General features: G+C 29.6%; 3 protein-coding genes across 4 annotated transcripts; 1 reads left to right on the top strand and 2 right to left on the bottom strand.

The window, feature by feature from the left end:
- Window positions 1-7,572: 7,572 nt before the first annotated feature.
- LOC108329685 (protein MIS12 homolog) lies at window positions 7,573-9,898 on the bottom strand. Its single transcript, XM_052867629.1, has 7 exons — window positions 9,708-9,898; window positions 9,570-9,627; window positions 9,369-9,488; window positions 8,898-8,990; window positions 8,683-8,812; window positions 7,870-8,007; window positions 7,573-7,776 (listed from the first exon to the last, which is right to left on the bottom strand). The coding sequence occupies exons 1-7, from the start codon at window positions 9,845-9,847 to the stop codon at window positions 7,715-7,717; spliced, it is 741 nt and encodes a 246-aa protein (XP_052723589.1). The 5' UTR covers window positions 9,848-9,898; the 3' UTR covers window positions 7,573-7,714.
- Window positions 9,899-13,476: 3,578 nt separating this feature from the next.
- LOC108330351 (peptidyl-prolyl cis-trans isomerase CYP26-2, chloroplastic) lies at window positions 13,477-15,330 on the top strand. Its single transcript, XM_017564841.2, has 2 exons — window positions 13,477-14,860; window positions 15,016-15,330. Exons 1-2 carry the CDS (start codon window positions 13,761-13,763, stop codon window positions 15,116-15,118), a joined length of 1,203 nt encoding a protein of 400 aa, XP_017420330.1. The 5' UTR covers window positions 13,477-13,760; the 3' UTR covers window positions 15,119-15,330.
- On the bottom strand, window positions 15,168-21,356 carry LOC108330325 (uncharacterized). Of its 2 annotated transcripts, XR_001832299.2 has the most exons (9): window positions 21,020-21,343; window positions 20,469-20,682; window positions 19,392-19,515; window positions 18,972-19,309; window positions 16,757-17,563; window positions 16,459-16,570; window positions 16,070-16,269; window positions 15,413-15,597; window positions 15,168-15,329 (listed from the first exon to the last, which is right to left on the bottom strand). XR_001832299.2 is itself a non-coding variant. In XM_017564817.2 (8 exons), exons 1-8 carry the CDS (start codon window positions 21,097-21,099, stop codon window positions 15,505-15,507), a joined length of 1,968 nt encoding a protein of 655 aa, XP_017420306.1. In that variant the 5' UTR covers window positions 21,100-21,356; the 3' UTR covers window positions 15,168-15,504. The 2 variants fall into 2 exon arrangements, 1 of the variants encoding a protein (XP_017420306.1); XM_017564817.2 differs by having other exon boundaries at window positions 15,168-15,597; window positions 21,020-21,356.
- Window positions 21,357-22,918: the final 1,562 nt, after the last annotated feature.

Here is a 22,918-nt window from a genome sequence, read left to right as displayed (position 1 = left end):
ACTTTTTATCTATTAGATATTATTTTTATTAACACTTTTCTTATAAATCTAGTCCAATCCAAAATTCATTTTCACATTTTTTACACGCATGCTTAGTAATGATTTTTAATAAGAACAATTTCATTTTCTTAGAAAAAATATATTCCTAGATATTTACATATGTACGTTGTAAATCTAAAGATAATTTGTTCTTTTCATCAAAATCTATGTCATTACCACTTTAAACAATATAATAAATATAATATGTATTAGTTTTTAGAAAAAAAAAATTTGACTAAGAATTAGTATTTGTCACTTTTTTTTCTTTTAGAAATTTGAATAAAAATCATTCTCTAAATCTTACTTCATTCTCGAATTCCATAATTCGGTCAAGAAAATTAAAATGGTTTCCTGTTTTTTAAAGATTACTTCAATATATTTATTAATTCAAGTATGACATTTAATTACAATAAAAAAAAATAACTCCTCAATAGAAAAAAAAATAATAATTCAAAAAAAAAAATTCACATCTTTATTCAAATTGTATATTACGAAGAAGTATTTATAAATTGTAAAACAAAATGTTACAAATACTCTATTAAAAAAAATTGATAATTTGCATTATTGAAAAATAACTAAAACTAAATAGGATGGAATAAAACATTATAAAAAAAGTCTAACTCAACATCCCACCTACAATTTTCACATGAGTTTTCAATATTATGATCATCATCTTCAGTATCCACTATTTTCCAAGAGTGACACTTCTTCATATTCCAACCATTGCATTGTCTCTTGGAGCATAAAGGAGTTGAATTGCGCACCAATGTTCCATAAGGTTTTCTCCATAGATTATCCAACAAAGTTAGTACCTTATTTCTACACTTTACAACACACTTGACATTTCTCAGAAATTGCATATACTCAACTCCTTCTTTTCTTAAATCACTATCATATGAACATAATAAGATCAAACCATATACATATTTTGCTTCAAGATAACCCTTTTTGGCAGCCATTTTTAAGTCATTAATGCCTTTTTCAATATTTCCCTTATATTTGATTATTTCTCTTAATCCCTCCCTATACAAAGCTTCAATATTTCCACCTTCCTTACAACTTTGCATGAAAATATCATATGCCCTTGCTTTTTCTTTACATGACCATGAAATCAAAGAAAATTTTTCTAAAGAAATTTGTTGCCACATATAATTGTCTTTTGTGGCATGCAAAAAATCTCTACAACATACTTTTATGTTGTAATGATCAATGCAAGATTCAGAACTTACCTTTGCAACCACATTAAGCAATAAGTCTGTGGGAAGTGATTTGATTCGAAATAGTGTAGATTTGTCATCTTCAGTGTGTTGTCTTTTGTTATCTCTATGAAGTGATTCTTCCATTACAATCAAATGAGCAGACTCATTACTTTCATGGCATTGCCTCTTGTTGAACTTTGTCTTCTTCATCGATTTTGAAGTTGTCATGTTTACTTGATATTGAAATTCAAAATCAAAAATGGTATGATAGTGAATGAATGAATATGTTTCATTGTGGGTTATATATATAAAAAGTTTAAAAGATTCATACGAAATATTTTGTATATCAATCAAATATGATAAATACATATTAAATATCAATTTTCATTGATTTTGTAAATGATTATAATTTTATTTTATCTTATCTAATATAATAATGAGTGTGATGGTTAAAAAAAAGATAAGTTCTTTTTAAAAATAATAAAAGATATGAATATTACTTTGTCAAACATAAAAAAATATTATTTGATTTAAAAGTAAGCTAATGGTTTATTTTAAAACGAATAAAGATGTGAAAAGATATAAATTTTATATGTATAACACTAGCCAAAATAATAGATATTGATATCTATTTAATCTTATTTACCATATAAATCTGTTTTATAATATTTATCTTATTAGTTCTAAAAATAATAAATAGATAATGTAATATATTTTAACCCCATTTACCGCGTTGATCTATATCAATATCATGTTATTAATTCTGAATATAATAAATAAATCTTTTTTGTGTACTTTTTTCTTTACCAATTGATATTCTATTACATTTATTTTATTGATTCTAAATATGATGAATTAATATTTTATTTTATGTTATTGTGTTTCACTGTCTATATTATCTTATTTGTCGATTTAATTTTATAAATATCACGTTTTGATTCAAACAAACAATAAATAAATATTTCTAAGTATTTTTCCATTATGTACTATTTAATTTTAATTATTTATTTACTCTGAGTATGATAAATAGATAATTTATCTTTTTGGTCAATTTAATATTTTTACCAAATTTCTTTAATTGAATTTGTATATTAATCGATTTTGCAATTTATTTTATCTTGTCCGCCCATTAAATCTTTCGCCAGATAAATAATTTTTGTGATTTTTATTTATTACGGATTTAGTATTTTATTAATATATATTTTATTGAATCTGATACAATAAATGAATATTTGTCCTATTATTCAATTTAATCTTATTAATTGTGAGGATGATTAATATTTCTAACCATATATTTTATCCAATTTATCAGTTTCATCTTTTATCAATATTATCTCAACGATATTTGAAAGTGTGAAATGAGTGTTTCTATTAATTTTATAATATTTGTAATTTAATATTTATCATTGTTGATGATGATAATTTTATTATACTATTAGATGGTATTTTTTTTTATTCTATCTTATTTTAAGAGGTTAACTTAAATATTTATTTAAATTTTAATTATATATATTATATTATTTTTGTATGTGACATGTAATGAACGAAACGTTAAAGAAACTATATATATATATATATATATATATATATATATATATATATATATATATATATAATGTAACTTATATGAAAGAGGAAAAAACAATACTGGTGTGAAATAATGACGTATAAAGTTATTTTAAATGAATAATTAGTTTTTTTTTTTAATTTCTGTGTAAATAATAGAATAATAATTTTGATACCAAAATATGAAAAATTAAAAGAGTTATTTACGGTAAACTAAAAATATGTAATAAATATCAAAATTTATAATATAATACTTTTTAAAAATAAAATTTAAATCATATTATTTCTAAATAATATATATATATATATATATATATATATTCTTAATTTTAATTATATGTCTTATTTGAAATTAACATATACTTTTTATTTTATATATCTTTATTTATCATATGAAAATAAAATAATTAAATATATTACTTATTCTACAAAACAAATCATTCTAAAGATTTATAACGTAATTATACCAAGTCAAAGGTGGCTGGTTTATTTTTTTCATCTCCGTAAGTTATTTTATTATCACGTTTTAGTTTTTTTTTTCTTTCTTTTTTCGTTCTCTGTTTTAATTTTATGAATTGATATATTTCATTTTAAAATTTTAATAGTGACTTAAAAATATTATTAAATATAAAATAAAAAGAATTGAATATATGTTCTTATAAATACTAATTTAATTATATTAACATTGTTAGATTGACTAAAATAAATAAATAAATATTTCTATGCATTTTTATATTAATCTCTAATTTAATATTTTTTAGTAATACTATCTTTTTTACAGCGATCATGATAGCCAGAGATTTTATCTATCGAAACATGATAATAGATCTTGCTATGTATTTAATTTTATTGACCAGAATAATCTTTTAATAATATTATATTAGTTATGGAAATAATAAATTGATCATGTTACTTAATTTAACTTATTTATACAATATTATTTTATAGATTTTTTTAATATGATAAATAACCTTTTCATAATATTTTCCCTTCACTAAATTAATATTTCATTGTATTTATTTTATTGATTCTAAATATGATTAAGAGATATTTTATTTTATTTTACACCATCTATATTATCATTTACCGCTTTAATTTCATAAATATTGACTCTTTGATTCTCGCAAGTAATAAAGGAATACTTTAGGTATTTTTATAAATAAATATTTATTGGTCAATTTAATATTTTTACCAATTTGTTTTCTTGAATCTAAATAGGCTTAATTTTACTCCAATTTGTTTGAAAAATTCAATATGATACATAAATTTTAATTAGTGCAATTAAATATTTTAGTTTTTAAAAATGATCTAATTATTTTTCTTTTTTTATAGAAGACGTTAAGATTCATAGTATTTTATATTTGTTTTATTATTTTTCTTAATCTATCAGGTGTGGTGTAACATTTCATTTTTAATAGTTTTAATATTACTATGAAAACATCACATATTCAATAAGTAAAAACAGTTAATTCAAAATAAAACATATAAAATATGTTATCTAATCAAAACCATAACAACAAACTTTATATACAACAACACTCTAACACTAAGAGTTTCTAACTTTATCAATATACTAGCATGATTCAATTTATCATGTACTTCTCTTCCAAGATCCATCAAACTTGCAATTATTTGGATGATTACATTGAGTCCAACCCATTACTTCTTTAACAACTTCTCTACATGATTTTTCTACTTCATACACTCAGAAAAAAATATTTGATTAGGAACCATTGACACTGGTTCTACTTTAAACACCAAGACAATATTGAACGTCACTGCTCATAGGTGGTAATTCTACCACAACTACAATCACGTACTTTTATTCTTCACCTTTCTTTGTCAAACATCTCTAATTCACATAAAACTTGCCCACATCTTTTAGTTTAATCCATATTTGATGCATAACTACTAGTTCACCCTTTTGAAACAAGGAACATCTTAGGAAGATCGAAATCCACTAGAATGAGATTGGAGAACTACCAATCCACTCTTGATATAGACTTTGATCCTGAATCATTTGATCACCACAAGACATGTCACACATTCAAGAAATCTTCACTTGGTCACAACTATAGAAAAACCATCCACTCAACTTAAAACCCTCTTCAAGAATCAACCTCTTCAACTTTATCTTATCTAGCATACAAACTCTGCCTCTAAACCTCAGCACACCATCTAACCCCATCCTCAACACTCTGGCCTGAACTGTATCAATCAACCTCACTATACTTTGTAGCTTAGGATCCAATAATTATTTCTCTTTGATCAAACTTAGAAGATCGCTAGATATAGTCAGGTTACTACATTTAATGAAATAAGTTTCAAATTTCTTGTGCAACTCCAAGTCTCTTAACTTCTCAACCCATTCAAGCTCTTTGATCATTTGTGATAACCACTTCAACAACTACTATCGTAGACACCCTTTTAGCTTTTTTCAATACTTTTCTTCTCCTTTATTCATTCATTGAGCTCCAAACTCACTAGCATAGCTTTTCCTTACACAACTGATTTTCTATTGTGCTTCTTCCTTCAATGCTTGGATTCTTTCACCTTAGCCCATGGTCAACCCTTACTTATGTACTAATCACTAATCTTGAACATCTTAACTAATCTTGACTTCAATATTAACACTTGTTGAGAATGTCCAACCATCTTCTTTTGATCGTTGAACCAAGCACAAAACTTTAATGATACTTCATTCTTATCAAAACTATGTTTTCCTAACTTCATTCTTACCTGACTGCTTCTCAAACGTTATTTCAACTTAGTCTCCTTTTCTAAAGATTGATCCCTTTGTTCACTTTAAGATTCCTATATCCTTCATAACTTTAATCTCAAATCTTCCACCATTTTCCTCATCTAACCTCCGAAGTTGCCGAGATGTAAAATCATGTTGTCTTTGGGGTTGGTAATTTAATAAATTTATCTATTTTTCTTAATAATCTTGTTCTTGTACAGGGGATTCATAATTTATTGCATTGTGAAACCGGTTTTCTTTTATTTGAACATTATGTACTTCTTTTTCTCAATTACGATTCTTTCTTAGTTGATCTTTATGGTGCTTTTGGTATCTCATGTCACGAAATACCTAAATTTTCTAAACGAATTTTCAGTTAAGTGATTTCATTCCTTTCTTATATTTTTCAGGCAAAGAACATTAGTTGCCATCAGAAATTCTTGCATATAATTGAGGATTCCCCTGTGTCCCTGTATTATATGACAGTAAGAGGTATTGTGTTTTCATAGTATCCTTATATTTAGAGTTTCAAAGATTTGAAATCTTGGCTCTAATCTGTGTTAGGCTAAAAGAAAGTGATGTATCCATATTATATTTTGATGGAGATGGCACACCATTGAGGTGCCCACCATGTACGCAGTTCGGGAAGTGTAGATTCATGTAGATTACCCCAAATTTCTGTTTCTTGGAGTGGTAAGCAGTAACTATAAATTCGGCTAGAAGTTAAAAATGTGTGGAGAAAAAATCCACTCAGAGAATGTTTAGGGTAACACTAACAATTTTGGCATGATGGGAAAAAAAGATTGACTTTACAGCTGTCTCAGTTTAATTTTGATATCTTATTGGTTTGAATTCCAATTTATTAAAATTAAACTGACAGGTTTTGAGCATAAAATATACATATAGTGAATTCAATGTAAACACATATATGCACATTAACAATTATATGGATGCATAGACTGAAAACTTTCATGTTTTCTTCAATGAGATGCATTCCCAGTTTACCACTAAAATTTGATAAGTTTAACTTGCTGGAATTCTTTTAATTATTGGTCCTTGTAAAATTTCTGTTGTTTGTGCATTTTCTGAACAACTAACTACTGACTCTGGACCAATTTGCTCTAATATTCTACCTACTTGCAGTTGTTGAATTAAACTATATTAATATGCTGGAGTATTTTGACAGAACTGATCTTAAATTTACTCCTAATTATTAATGGTGCTCACTCAGCCATCACTCCGAAAACAAAGAATGTGTTTTTTGAATGTTTTAAATACAATGGTAGAGTAGTGAGTTTGTTGTATGTTTTTCTATTTCCATTTTGTAAGCAAGGCAATTGTTTTAGATGATGATACTGTCATATTTTCTTAGGTAACAGCCTTCTCAGAATATTGTGCAAACAAATGTCATTGAACTAGTTGAAGAGATTACTTCTGATGGCAAGTCAAACATATACCATGATTTGTCTGTCTACAATATGGAAGTTTCTCTATCTTACATTACTGGATTGATTATTTTTCTGCTTCATATTGAATGACATGTTCATGCACTTGCTATTAACAACTTTACTGTATGATTCAAAATTATTTCGGATGCTTCTAGTTGCTGATTATGAATGTCTAATTTTGTAGCAATGTCACTTGATTATTTGAATTCTCGGTTATAATAGAAGTGCTTTCAACATTGTTGTCATTTTGGCTCGATTCCTGATCTTGGTGTGAAATTTGGTAAATTTGTGCTTCATAGAAAATGAGTAATTAAATAATTTGTTAAAAGTAAGGTATAATTAAAGGTGAAGCTTCCAACAGGTTTTGACGTATTGTAAATTATGGTCCATATCATCATGTTATTTTAACATTGCTACCATTCGATGACCAGAGATATAACTTTGGGCATGCCCTGTTAATGTGAATGTATTTAGAGAAATTAATCTGTTATATTTGTGATATCATTTTACAGAAAACAGCAATAATAATTTAGGCTTCTCAAACTTATTTAGTTACCACTTAACATTTTCAACACATATATAGTATATAACTACGGGAAATTCAGTCCAATTAAATTTGTAGGTAATTTTAAGATTCTGAAATTGACACATATACAGGAGTAATTATATAGTGGGTAAAACACGCAGCGTCCAGCCCAACTAGATTGATGAAAATGACAAGTTCACATACTCTTCATGATACCTACAAATTCTTCAATGTCGTCTAAGTTCTTATTTGAGAGTCCTGGAAACATGAATAATCAATTAAAGAACAGAATAGAGTTTAACTAGCAAAAGTTGATGCATGTTGCACTACAATGAATTAAATTTTGGCTACCTTTAGCAGAATGTACAGCAGATAGATCCATTTCTGTGCTATAGATCCTTTTTGTTTTCATTTGGTCAGTCTCTTCAATCATGCTGGAGTTTAGCTTTCCCAACTTCATTCCAAGTTCTGAGGCAGTGGTCACAATCTCTGCAGCAATCAATGGTTTGTATAAAGATCTGTCAACTCAGACGCTTAATATGATTCAACTATGTTTGACAATAATTCAACCAGAAATTGCATTTTTTTTGCCATCATATGAGAACAATATAGGACACCGGAAAATGTTGTTAGCATTATTTGGCAGGACCTTAACATCCCAATCCATAGGCACCAATGATGGTGCCCCTAAATAATTGGTGTGGTTTTTAAGTACAAAGAACTAAAGTAACCCTTCTTACAACTGTTTTGTCAAATTCCTATCAGATAAAAAACGACGTATAAAAAAAATCAGAATAAAATGACCAATACGATCATGAACGTACACCATTTAATAAAATGACCAAGGTATGCAACTGTAAAAGAAAAAAGAATAAATGATGGGAAATGCCGTTTCTGAGGATCCGTAAAAGGGATTTTCATAATAATTAAATCACGTTCTATCTGAATTGTACATGACCTAAGAATTCAATGTTCTTGTAGTTCACTAACTGCAAATCAAAAGCAATATGCAGGTGTTGAAACAGATGCCGTTTAGAAATGGAGTATCACCTGCTTGATTAAAATGGAAAGCATAATTTTGCTATAAAAAATAGTTCAGCGGGATTGAATTGTGAATACCGATGGTCAAGATATGAGCAAAAAGACAAGGAGCTCTTTAATTACCCTGAAACAACTCATTCATAGAGTTTTGCTCATATAACTGTACTGCTTCATTGATATATCCAGCATTGACAGTAGACTTTCTTTCTAATAGTTGAACTTCTTGATTAAGCATTTCAGAATCCTTCGCCACCTGACAGCATAATCATTACCAAGACAAATCCAACAATAATCAATTCTGAAAAAAGAAAGAATTTAGCAATCACCATTCTCATTACCTCAGTTAATTTTTCTCTCAAAGAATCTAACTGAGCATCTATATCTGGATCAAAAGGAGCACCTGGATCATGACCACTCTCAGTTGATTCATCCTGGAAGTACACATTCTATCATGGTCAGACAATCAACCAAGAATGAAAATTTATACTAAGGAAGCAATAAACTAGCACATATATTTTCTACGTATGACTTAGGGTTTAGATGTCAGGTTTTCTGGTATGCACTTCAAAGGACACATCCACCATATAACATTAACAACGAAATACTAGACAACTGAATCAGAGGTACACTGTTCTTGCACCAAATCAATCCAAATCTGACACAAATTTCATCACGGTGTATTGCGAAACAACTAATGTTATAAAAACAACTAATGTTATAAAGGCCAATACGCGCAAATAAAAAATGAGTTAATACTTAACTTGAGTTAAAAAAGAATGCTTAAAAACAGTAATTGCAGCAGAAGATACCGTGTTTGGCAAACGAAAACCTCGGGGGAGAGAAAAACAGTGACGGATGATGTAATTCTCCCAAGCACCAAGCTGTTTGTCCAAAACAGATTGAACCCTCTGACGAATGCAATCAACACCCTTTCACAACACAACAGTAACACAATAAGATCCATTACCCTAATTTTTGAATCCAACGCAATAAGAGAAAGAGAGAGAGACCCTTTTCAGATCTTGGGACTTTTGGGTGCCTTCGATGTTCAACTTCGTGGATGCGTCCCTGCAATTGAAGCTCACCTTGCATAATTTCCAGAATTGTATTTCAAAAAAGTAATAGAAAAAAAAGGAAAAGAGTGTTACTGATAGAAAAAATCGAAAGCTTCATCGAGAACATCGTCGACGTTGTTAAGAACTTCGTTACAGAAGAGTTGTGGGTTCAGATTGAGAGCATCAAACACCGCTTCACTCTCACTCCCTTCCATTCCCGCCAAATTCCCCATTTCTCTTTCAAAAAACTCTTTGCTACTTCAACTAGTCTCTCACCCTTGCATAGCCGGGTCTTTTTCTTTTTTAATTTCTTTTAGAAAAATAATATAGTTTTATTATATTTGTTTAAATGAATTTAAGAAATATATATTTAAATATTATAATCATATATAATATATAGATATGTTATATAAATAAAAAGTTGAATCATGTAAAAAATTTAAATAGTTATGTTATCTTATGATAATGTATATTAAAATAATAATAATATCAGTAATAATATAAATATGCACATGACGGTAATGATAGTAAACACTCTTGTACGGTGCATTATATGTGAAAAATAAGATGTAAAGATAAATTAACAACAACAAAAAAGGGTAAGTAATTGAAATATGATCGGTAGTAAATAAAAGTAGAATGTATATAAAAAATAAAATTATAAGCTATATCATGAAATATGAATGATTCTATGCAAAATAATAATAATATAAATATACAGATAACAATAATTATAGTAAGCACTCCATAAATTGTATATGAAAATAAGATGTGAAGATAAATTAACATAAGAAAAGTGCAAGTAATTGAAATATGATCCTTAAAATGTATATAAAAAATAAAATTACAATGTAAATATATTTCAAAAAAGATTAAAACTTGTTTTCATATTTATATTGGAATCTTAATTTGGTCACAGAGATTAAGTAGTCTCAATTAGATTTTTTTTTAAATATGTAACAAATAGATCATTTTCATCAATTCAACTTAAAACCGTGTGAAGTCTTGATGAATTGATATTTAACTGACGTGTTTAATCCACCTTTTTACATGTCATCTCCTTAACCTTTGTATCCCTTTCTCCATCTCTATGTATTTATTGCTATGTAACATTCTCATCATCTCCTCCCACTAACCTTTGTCATCTTTAAAGACCACTGACAATTTCAAATAAAGAAGACACCAACATTTAGGTCCATCCAAATCCATTGAAAGTCCCTCCTAATCAACTTGAACCATGGTTGCCAAAATGACTAGACGTTGGTCCTCTAAACCTTCCTGTTTCACTGGAATTCCATGGCTAGATCTTTCTCTAGTCCCAGGTCATTTGTATTAATGGAAAGCTTGACCATGTTACAATGTTACCAAAAATGTACAAGAAGAAAAGGTTGCTAGAAAGATGCTTTCTGAATAAGTTAATACATTAATCATCTTGTCAAATGAAATAGTGAAAAAGTAGTTCACAAAAATAAAATGAAAATTAACATAAAACATAATTATAGATGAAACGAGAACTAATTTAAAAAAGAGTAATGATTGCTTAAATTAAAAAATGTTGTTTTTCATTTAACTCTCTCATCTTTCTTTATATCAAAGTTTAAAATATAAAAGTATAATAAAGTTATAAAAGGCAACCAAAAGTACTTAGTGTCCAACACACATTAGACATGATTAGACTATTCATTATGTGTTTTTAATGTTGTTTTCTAATTTTAGAATTACAATCTCATTCACATAACTTTTTATATCAACTATATCGAAACCTTTAATGCAAAACTCTAATTCTAATTAAAATCATCTTAGAAAACTCTTTAGAATATGTTCTTAAGCGCTCTATTTCGGGAGAGGTTTTGCATTGAGTGTCAATTTGAGCACTAGCGTAGATTTTTGTGATTTTTAATCTTTTGTTTGATTGAAGTGTTTTGCTATGAGTTTAATGTATGTTTATTATGAAATTGTTTGGTTTCATGGGTTATAACATGACTTTGATTATGAATGGTAAATGTTTTGAAAGGAATTTCGAAAGGAAGTTTCTTGTAATGGTTTCAATAGTGTATGTATTAATGCAAGGATTTCGTATTTGAAGTTAGCTTAATGCTGTAATAACCATCCAATCTCAAGTAGAGAAGAGTGAGGTATGTGGTGAGAGAAACAAGAGATCTTAGTTTAAGGGTTTTATCTTGGCCTAAAACATTAACAAACTAACCTTATATGTGATAGGATGAAATCAAATGGCAATAGCTCTGCAGAATAATAGAGGTCACCTCAAGTGCATAAATTGTTAGAGTCTGATATCAGTGCATGTATCTGGATGGTCAAGTATAAAATGAATGCCTTACGATTGGTTGATATAAATTTGTATAAGTGTTATATGCATGCTCTTTTGGTAAATTAGCTTACCCTTCTATCTCTGTTTGTTTATATGTTTTTCTTATTATTTGCAATGATTACCTTAATATTGTGAGCAGATAAATATGTCTCTATTAATCAAATACAAAATAGAAATGATGTTGAAACATATATTAGGATGTTAATTTTATATTCATAAGGCTCTATTTTATTTATATATATATATATATATATATATATATATATATATATATATATATATATATATATATATATATATATTATATCTGGATAACTATAATAATTATTGAATGATTACTATGGTAGTTAAATATTATTAAAATCATATTTAAATTTTTACTCTTTAAATAAAATAAAATTTTATTAATGATTATTGAAGTGAGAATTCATTTAATATCATAATTAACTATAAGCTTATTAAATGACATTTATTTATTGTATTTAAATTTTTAAATTAATAAGTATTCATGGTTAATTCTGAAAAAAATATATTATTAATTTAAATTTTTTAAGTGGTAAATCAATTATTAATAACGTGTCAACAAACATTAATAAAAACTAATTATATTTTTAACTTACGTTACCATGATATGGAAATTATGTCATGATTCTAAAAGTATATCATGTCACCAATGTTGAAACCTTACATAATATGAATCTTTTAAATACGTCTTTAATGAATTATTGAGTGGGATCATTATTATTTTTGCTTAATTAATAATTTGATTTCAGGTCTTAACATGTAAGATATAATTACATCAAATGCAAATTAATTATCGTCAGTATATTATATTATCTTTACTTTTTAATTATTTTAAGTTTTAAAATTTTAGGTATGCATTGTCAATTAAAAAAACATGTATTCTTATTTTAAATAATTTTAAGCGGCCAATCAATTTGTAATAATTATTATGAAAATTAATAAAATGTTTTGAATCTGGACAACGCAAAGTCTTTGCATTCTCGCTGTCGAGCTGTACTTTTAAAATCTCACTGTCTTAAAATATTATTATTATTATTATCAAATTTAATTTAGTTTAATTTGTTGAAAAGATATAATAAGCTTTTAATTTTATTTAACTAAATAGTTGTATTGAGCGGTTAAAATGTTAATATACGAATAAAATATTTCAATGTGAGGGTTCATAATACTTCGAATAGAAATTAATAAACTATTTTTGTGCACATAAAAACGGTCTATAAAACAACTATAGAAAAGAGTTTAATTGCTTATTTTATTTTTTAGTCCCAAAAAAAAAACTTACTAATCCAGTCTTATATACATGTTATTTTTAATTCCTTTTGTTACTTAACTATATTTTAAATTACTTTAATTCTTACAATTAGGATTAAAATATTGAAAAAAAAATATGTATAAGAAATCGAATAAAACATTTTTAAATAATTGCAAAACTCTTAACTCTTCATATTTAAATTTAAGAGTAATAAAACAGAAATGATAGAAGCAAAAAAAAAAAATGCGTGCATATTTTTGGTGCCTCTTTGGCAAATTTCTTTCTGAACGTCAAAAGGGACCCACGTAAATTGGTGTGCCTAAAATTATAACGTGAAACAAATGAACGGCTGCCAGACAACGGAGCTATTTGAATCTTCTTATCCATGAAATCTCATCAGTATCCTTTACTCTATCTATTCTTCTTCCTTGCTTCGTTTTTTTTCCCTTAATCTCATGATCTCCCTATAAATGAAGTGAAGAGCTGATGCAGACATTAACATAAACCAATTGTCAAGTATTGCAAATACAATAACGCAGAAATGCTACAAAGAGTAGTGCGATACTCCGCCCAACCATTCAATCCTCCAACTCGCACGACACCACCATCACTTTCGCCAATTCAATTAATACCCACTTCTCCCTCTTTCCCAATCCTCAAACAGCAATGCAGATTATCACGTAGAGAGCTCACAATCTTCAGCAACTCTTGCTTGCTACTTCTCTTGGGTACTCAGGCAGTGGATGGATCCAGCGCAAGAGCAGAAGCAGCAGTTGCAAACACAAACAACAGTGATCAACCAGAAGGGAATGTGGTTTTTGTAGAAGAGCATGCTGCTAACACAAGCAGCACTGCTCAACCAGAAGAGAATCGTGATTTAGCAGAAGATGTTGCTAACACAAGTAACACTGCTCAACCAGAAGAGAATCGTGTTTTAGCAGAAGATGTTGCTAACCAGCAGGCAGAAAATTTGAATTTAGCAGAAGAAAATGTTACTAAAACAAGCAACAGTGACCAACCAGAAGACAATCTGACTACCACTCCTAGCTGCACCGAAAGAAAAACTACCAAACAAGTATTTTTAGACATATCTATTGATGGCGAACCTGCTGGTCGCATTACCATAGGACTTTATGGAGATGAGGTCCCTGCAGGAGTGGACAGGTTTAGTAAGATTGCGAGTGGAGTCGCTGGTATTAGCTACAGAAGAAAAGAGTTTGTCAAAATCATGCCCAATTATGTTCAACATAGCGGCCTTAGATCCTATGGGGTGGATGCTGAATTTTCTTCGAAGACAGGTAGCAACTTGGGAGTTAATAGTCTGGTTCAGGAATGGGAGAGGGAGTATGATAAATGTCCTGGGACTAAAAACGTGACTGGAAGTGTTGGCATTATTGTGAGAAACCCGTCAAAACCACCCCCAAAGATGAAGCTGGTTGCAAAGAAAGGGAAGCTTGAGATTGATCAAGAAGAAGTAGGTATTGATCCCAATGGTACAGAATTTGTCATAGTTACAAAGGACTCACCAGAATTGGATACATCGTCTCTGGTAATTGGAAGAGTGATAGGAGGCATGGAGGTTGTGCAGAGGATCGGTCAGGTTCAAACGGTACAGGAGAATACGGGATCTCCATATTTTAGGTGAGTCAACCAGACAATATTTATTGAATCGTGTATGATGGACTTGGTCTTGAGGCACCCATTCTTTGTTTTCTTCCCTATATCTCTTTGCTGCTATGTACAATTGAACATGTTCCTATGATAATATTGCAAGTATACTGATATTATTATTACAGGGTGGCAAAGCTGATAGGAGACAAGAGAGCTGTTGTAGCAGAAAGAGGATTCAACCGCCCTTATTCTAAGGTCATTGTTACAAACTGTGGTTTGATGCAGTAAGACAAAATTGTATTATTCAATCCCTTCTATAGGTGATTTCCAGGGAATGTATAAGAAGACATGTCACATTCTATAATAATCACCACTGTCATCCAACCCTATGTAATGTCTGTCATTTGTATTACAAACGATGGGGGAAAATATTACAGCAGCTCGGTTCCAAATGACAAACTAATCGTCAATAACAGTTATCGAGGGTGCAACAGATTACCTGCTTTTGTTAAGATATATCAGTTAAAAAAAAATTATACCTTTGATACAACAAATACAAGGCTTTTAAATAGAATAGCATACCAAGAAAAAAAATGACAGTATACACATCTAGATCGAGGGAACTGTTCTTGAATTAGTACTTCTCTTATGCCCTGGGTCCTGGGTCCAAGAAATTAAGTATTTTGCCCTATAATATGAGTGGACTTCATTCGCTTCGTTGGTGGAGACATGAAAAGCTTTCTAATTGAACCCACAGGATCATCCACCTGCATGTACACACATGCTATATGTAAAGACAGTGAATCTCCCTAAGTAACCATTCCACAGTCAAGTAGGCATATTCAGATGTTTATAGACCATGAAAAGAACAGTTTGATGCAACTTGCAACAGTGTTGGCCAACAAACCACAGTAAAATAGAGACAATATGAAAGACTGTAATTTCAGACTGTCAGGCTTACTGTCTTTTTTACAACAGTATTAGCAATTATTCACATTCTGCACGCTTATATAAATTACTAATTTGAACTACAGTGTAACCTTGTTGAATAATTTAAATCTATAGATTTAGGGTTTTGGTTCTTGTTCAAAGCCTGTTAAATAATCGATTGAATTGTGTTAGAATAAGACAGGGTCCTTCCAAACACTTAGGTCCATGATGTTGCTATCTGCCAATTCACTATAATATATATTAGTCATCCAATGATTAAATAATAGTCCTAATAGCAGCAATAAATACCTTAACAATGGGAAGAGATGAGGGAGATCTATTTGGTGAATGCGGCAACTGATTTTTCTGATGATACAGAGCAGATAATGTCTGTTTCCACCCAGGTTCCCCGCCATTTATTGATGCAATCCAGGGGCAGAAGTGTCTGTGCTGCCGGATTGGATCAAATTCCATAGCTTTATCAGAAAGTGCTGGGTTCTTAGATTTCTCTGGAAAGCAAAGGGATGAAGATGCATAAACTTTCTATTTCTCTAACAAATTAACCATAATGACAAGTGAACTAGACATTGTCATGCAGAACAGAAAAGATACAATTGTCAGAATATATTTCACTCGGCAATTCATATACAAACATTCAACGTTAATGAATTATCAATGAACCATATCATAGAGCTTACCTAAACTAGAAGGTACATCTTCACTATCAATATTGTCTTCTCTGTCACTACCAACTACGCCATCTGAAGTCTTACGTGAAACAGAAAGTGCTTCGCCTTCAGTAGAGTCTTTCTGTACAGCAATATTTTAGTTAATGTGGATTTCCAAACAACTAGTCATGGAAAAACTACTTATGATCAAGCATTTTGTTAAGTCTTACTAATTGTGAATACAGGAAAGATAATAACTATGCAATAATTTGTATCTATAATTGTCATAAGTTACTATCTGTCAATTTGACAAGTAAAAATCTCTAACCTGAGAACTACTACAATATCCTGCAGCTGAACTATTCAATTTATCAGTATCTGTGTGTTCAGGCATCTTATCCTTAAGAGAAAATGATTGTACTGCATTATGGGTGCCCACAATAATATCTGAACCACAGATCCTTGCTTGAGAACTAGTTTCATAATCTGCTGTCTCCCTGGTTTCAGATGTCAGGGGAACAAGTTGTCCAATAGAAGCATTAATGATATTGCCAGTTTCCTCCTGTAAATTTGATTCATCACCACCTTTGTTAACAAAAGCATGATCCCTAAAATTAGAATCATAAGAAAGACGAGCCCATAAATTCTGACCAATAACAGGCAGAGATATTATTGCTTTAAAGTTTTGCTTTGTTGGGGGAGGACCCCCTGCAATTGTCATATTTAGACTTGAAGAAGTATCTTTTGATGAAATTGTAACATCAGGCACGGCACCCTGTCTATCTTCAAGATCATCTGTATTCAGTAAATTGTGGACCGCAAAAGCACTTTCACCATTCACTTCAGCATATCCCACTAGTCTGAATGATTCCACTGGCCGAGGAATTGTACAGAATGCCCACAATCCAATAGTGGCCCCACATAGGGTGCAATCCAATACTGCAGAATTGGGATCCACTTGTTGTTCCCCAATAGAAACCATAGAACTTTCATCCGTTTTATTTTCATCAGTGCGAGCAGAATGAATCGCAAGAGTAGTTGCATTTTTAAGAGACTGCTCTGATATATCCTTACACTCAACTACATAAGGTAGAGGACGAAGTTTCCAACCAGATAAACTTATAAGCTTTTGGGCCTGCAAAACTTAAAAGCATCAGTAATCATTATTTAATGGAGAAAATAAAGAAATGCTAATATATACACTAAGATGTTATTCTGAAAAAAAAAAAGGTAGAGAGATAATGAAAATATATTGATACGAGAGACCAATCATAAAATCCATTTAGCCATTTAATAATAAAAAATCAGGATAAACCATTTATGTTATGCTGAAAAATGAAGAACATATATATGGAGCAGACAGATACATACAATCACCAGTGAAGTTTCAACCTTAATTGTGATTGTTAAACTCATGAATTTAATTTTAAATTTGCGTGTTATATAATTCTACGAGTGAAAAAATGTGCTAACTTGAACACAAATCATTTTCGTTTGACTCGGTGACTTTGAACAAATTCAGTCAGAACCATTCAAAATAGTGAGTTTAAGAGCCCAAAGTGAATCACTCGAGCTAAATGTTAAACTCCCCCCACCCCCATTTCGTCACTCCAAGCACACACACAGCCAATATGACAGCACTCCATGTCTTTTTTACATTTTGTTAGCATCTAAGCCTCTGAAAAAACTCCACACATATATGATCATGCCTCCAATCAACCTGACTGATTTGCAAACTGAGCCTCAAATGAGTTTGCTTCGACCTGAAAGGACTGTATAGCAGTGCATGATCATCCTCTAACAACTCCAATGACCTGCATAAAACAAAGCACCAATTTCTTGTGTGCAAGAACAAGGCATCACTTGATTAAACGTCTCAGGCTGTGAAAGTATACCCCATTGTGACTTATATGCTGTGTCTAAGCTCCAAAATAGCATGATCCAGCAGTGACAGTTGCCATTTTGTGGGTTTTGTTTTAACTATTTTTTGTCAGAATTTTCCATGCACATAAGCATAAATTGTATGTATTGTCAGTCCCCATTTTACATAATTTCTGAAATTGGTGGGTCAAGGTCTAACCAACATTACTGCTTCCGCACCCATTTCCAAAAGTAGCAAAAAAATGCCCCTAGAAAAAGATTTCTTGATATTATTTTTGTATTATGTGAACAGTACAAGTTTTCAAGTCTACAAACCGGCAAGAACTTTTCATAATTCATGAGTTTGACAATCTTGGTTCTAATTCGTTTGCAAATGAATCACTGTTCAAAACAGGTTCAGTTTTGGCAAGCATCAACTGATAAAGCAGCACCTAAGCCAAAAATACATGAAGAATCTCTCTTAAAAATGTTAATTAAGTGCATAAGCCGGTAAGCAGATATAGAAAATTCTATCTAGCAAACAAGTGCCGTGTTTACTCAGCATCAAAGAAATGGACACAAAAACAAGACCAATATCAGATCACATACACTAATTCGAGAAAAAGTTGTCATACTAATACAGAAAACGAGATTTTTGAACTTACTAGAAAACCAGTTATTACCTGATAATACAATTTCAGTTCCTCCTGACTATTAAAATCCACACTCCCAGAATTTTCAGTAGATCCATATCCACACTCCAGCATCAAAGATTTCCCAAGAAAGTCTTCCAGAAGTGGACTTTGGCTTTGAATGTAGGCTATAGCAGAAGATGAAATTCGTGGAAGAGCTGATAGTTGCAAGAGTGCAAAACAGTGTTCTCTGAAATTTTCAACTAGTATCTCTGGAGTTGTAGGAGGAAATCGTGCCAGTGTTTCACTGCAGGCATTATCAATCCATGGGCAAAGTAATTTATGTCCATTATCCAACTTTAAGCTAAATACTAATGCCGCCTTCTCCACTGAACAGAAGACATTCTAGTTAGAAAACTCATATCATTGAATGATGTTATTGTAATATAATAACTCAGAAGAACAGAATACCCTGTTGCTGATTCCAAGATGCTGGTGTAGAGAAAAGAAGACGTGCTCCACATGCTTCACAGGCTATGGTGTCAATATCCACATTGATCCAACCTCTACTAGCACAATTTACTGCACTCACTACCTGAAATGAAAATATCAGAAATAAAATCATATGCCATAAAATTTGGGGGGAAAAAGATTGGAGAAAGATGACAAAGGAGGTTGGCAGTAGACCAAATTTTATTAAATATACAACCAATTCATTTCTTGACAAAGGGAAGTCATGAACCATGAGACGAGAGGCTTTCTTTATAGAAGTAGATGATATTCTTTGCAAGATATTGATAATGAACGATACGTTTTTCTTCAACAGGACTGTCATTCTTAATTAAAAGCAAACAACCTAGCAGAAAGCCAAATAGAACTAGTTTTGAGGTTCAGTAGAACAAACCTATCTTAAACAGCTTATCTATAAAGGACTGACAAATCATATAAGCCATACATCGCCTTCTTCGTACTTACACTAGCAAAAAAGTGTTACTTTTAAAAATTCCTTCATAGTTTAAAAATAGACTGAATGGAGCAAAATTGCCCATTAGCCAAATGTTTGGTATTTTTCCCAATCCCTTTACCTTCCTCAAGCGTTGTTTCCAGTTTGAAATATGTATCTGCCTCGTATATTTTTGTTGCAACGCATGAACACCCACACACTATACTAAAAGCGTTGAAATATAACCATGACACTAAGATGGCGGTACCGCAGTAATTCAAGCACAAAAATTGATTCACTAAAGGTGTGTTTAGGAGCCAAATTTTGAAGGGGAAAGAAGTGCAATTTTTTTATTTTCAATATATATATATATATATATATATATATATATATATATATATATATATATATATATATATATATATATATATATATATATATATATATATTATCAAATTTTATAATATATTAAAATGACAGATTAACATAAACTTATTGCAATGACCCTTTATTTTCACAACCTTGTTTTTCACTGCAAAACCCCAGTCCCAAACAAGCCCTTATCAGTAGGGAGAAAAGGGAGAATATAGACAGCAAGAAATGACCTTTGGTTTAGCAAACCATGACATAGATTTGAATGTAGATAATCTCCTCATAAAGTCACCACGATCCCACGGTCGGCAGAGTGGTCCCTGCAGTGCCGTGGACGCCGCCGAGGAGGACTGCTGTCCCTCAGCAACATCCCCCCTCCGATTCAACTCAATCCCCCCTGACGGGTAAGGACGTTTCTTACTCCCCGATAACTGCACTCCAGACGAACTGCAAACACAAACACAAACACAAACACAAACACAAACACATTATTTATCCCTACCAATCCCTTTTTCCCACAAAAAATTTGATTACAGAAAACAATGATAGAGCCAATTTTTAGCACGTGCTGAAAAAGCAGACACGCTCAACACTTGAAATAAAATTCCACAGGAAAGAAATCAACAGAACTAGCAAGATGAAACACTGGGAACTAGTAACTAGAATCTAGCAAACTACACAATGTTAATATAATGAGGGTATATATAGATGTTTATCGTGATTCGTATCATGTTATTCTGAAATTTCATGGATTGCAAAGTGAGAAAAAGATCGAAGAGAGAACCTGGAGGAGGAAGGGGGTTTGGGAGGATGGAATAGCTTGTCCATGATGGAATGGAATCTCTTTTCAGAATCTTGCACCATTTTTATGTTATTTCTTCAATTCAGATTTCAAAACAAAAGATTAGAGCATCAAAGCAAACGCAAACGCAAACCTAAACGAGCGTTTCGGTTTCAGTTTGGGATCATTTCCGCTGGCCTGAACAGCGGCTACGGCGATTTCCGAACTCGCCTTCACCTGCGTCAAATTTAAAGGACCTGTTTGGATTGTGGCTCTCCTCCAATGGCAACTGTACGTATCATGAAGCTTGGATTCGCTTCACACAAATAATGCTAGGCCTATTCTTTGGGTTGGGCTCACTTTATTTTATTCTAACTCGTAACTTTCAAAATTTTATCATATGTTTTTTTTACTTTGTTAAGTTAAAATTTATTACATTTTAATTTGTATGTTAACTTTTAATTTAATACATATTTATTATATAAGTTATTTATTTTTATATATTTTTAAAAAATTAAGATATGATTTAAAAAATTAGATTTAAGGTTAAAAAATTTTGATGTTATCATATAAACAGTAAAAAAAGAGGAATATGAAAAAAAAAACAACAAAAAACAAAGTTACCGGAACCCAAAAAAAATAGAAGATAATAAGTGTGAGAAAATAAAATTTGATTATAACAATCAAATTTTAATATAATTTGTCTTCTGTATATAATTTTAATACGCTTTCTATTACCGACATGTCAGTTTTTTAAAATATAAACATTAAACTACAGGAGAAAAAACTAAAAGAACTAATTTTAACTCCATTGATTGAATGAGTGAGTAAATTGTAACAAGTGATTTGATATTTGTTGAATGTATATAAATAAAAGAAATGACAGCAAATATAAATGATGATGATAATGTGTCAAAATATGTTATATATTACTTCAATCAAATTCTGTTACTTAGTAGATATAATATTTAATTTATTTTTGTTTTTCTCTTTTTAATGAATAAATTGTAGCATAATCATACTTATCTATGTTTTTACATATTAAGAGAAATTAATTATATCATATTGTTTTTGGTAAATTTATGTCTTAATATTTTTTTATCTTATCATAAAACATATAAATAAAGGAGTAAAAAATAATACAAGAATCACTTGTTCTTATTTGGTTATTACTTTATTTTTTCTTAAGAAAATGTTGGATTGGGTATCAAAATAACATAACCATGTTAGAAAGAATAAGTAAATCTACAACCTTATATATATATATATATATATATATATATATATATATATATATATATATAAAAACCGATTTTAAAATATGTTTAACATATTTTTTTTAAATTTTATTTTTTAATTTAAAAATTAATAAATATTTAATTAAATTAAATATTTTAATATAATTTGATATATACTAATATTTTAGTATTTTAAAATATATTTTATTCGACTAAAAGAAGCAAAAGATATTTTTAAAAAGCTAAAACAAAAAATGCAAAAAGAAAATTAAAAAATTAAAAAGATATAAATATATTAACAAATTTTCAAATCCATTTAATATAATTTTTATTTTTTATTTTTTATTTTAAAATTTAATAAATATTTAGTTTCACTTAATATTTCAATATAATTTAATATATTTTAATATTTTTAAGATATTGTATTAAATTAAAACAAATAAAAAAATTAAAACAAAAATGAAAAAATAAAAATTAGAAAAATAGAAAAATCATAAATATGTCAACGAATTTTCAAATCCATTTAACATATTTTTAAAATTTTAATTTAAAATTTAAAATCAAGTAAATAATAAATAATTTAATATTTTAATATATGTTAATGTTTTAAAACATATTTTATTCAACTAAAACTAGTAAAAAAAATTAAAAAATTAAAAAAATT

This window comes from Vigna angularis, chromosome 1 (assembly GCF_016808095.1).
Source record: "Vigna angularis cultivar LongXiaoDou No.4 chromosome 1, ASM1680809v1, whole genome shotgun sequence".
Classification (NCBI taxonomy): Eukaryota; Viridiplantae; Streptophyta; class Magnoliopsida; order Fabales; family Fabaceae; genus Vigna; species Vigna angularis.
The sequence above is the reverse complement of the archived record's forward strand: the minus strand, read 5'-3'. Positions and strand labels throughout refer to the sequence as shown.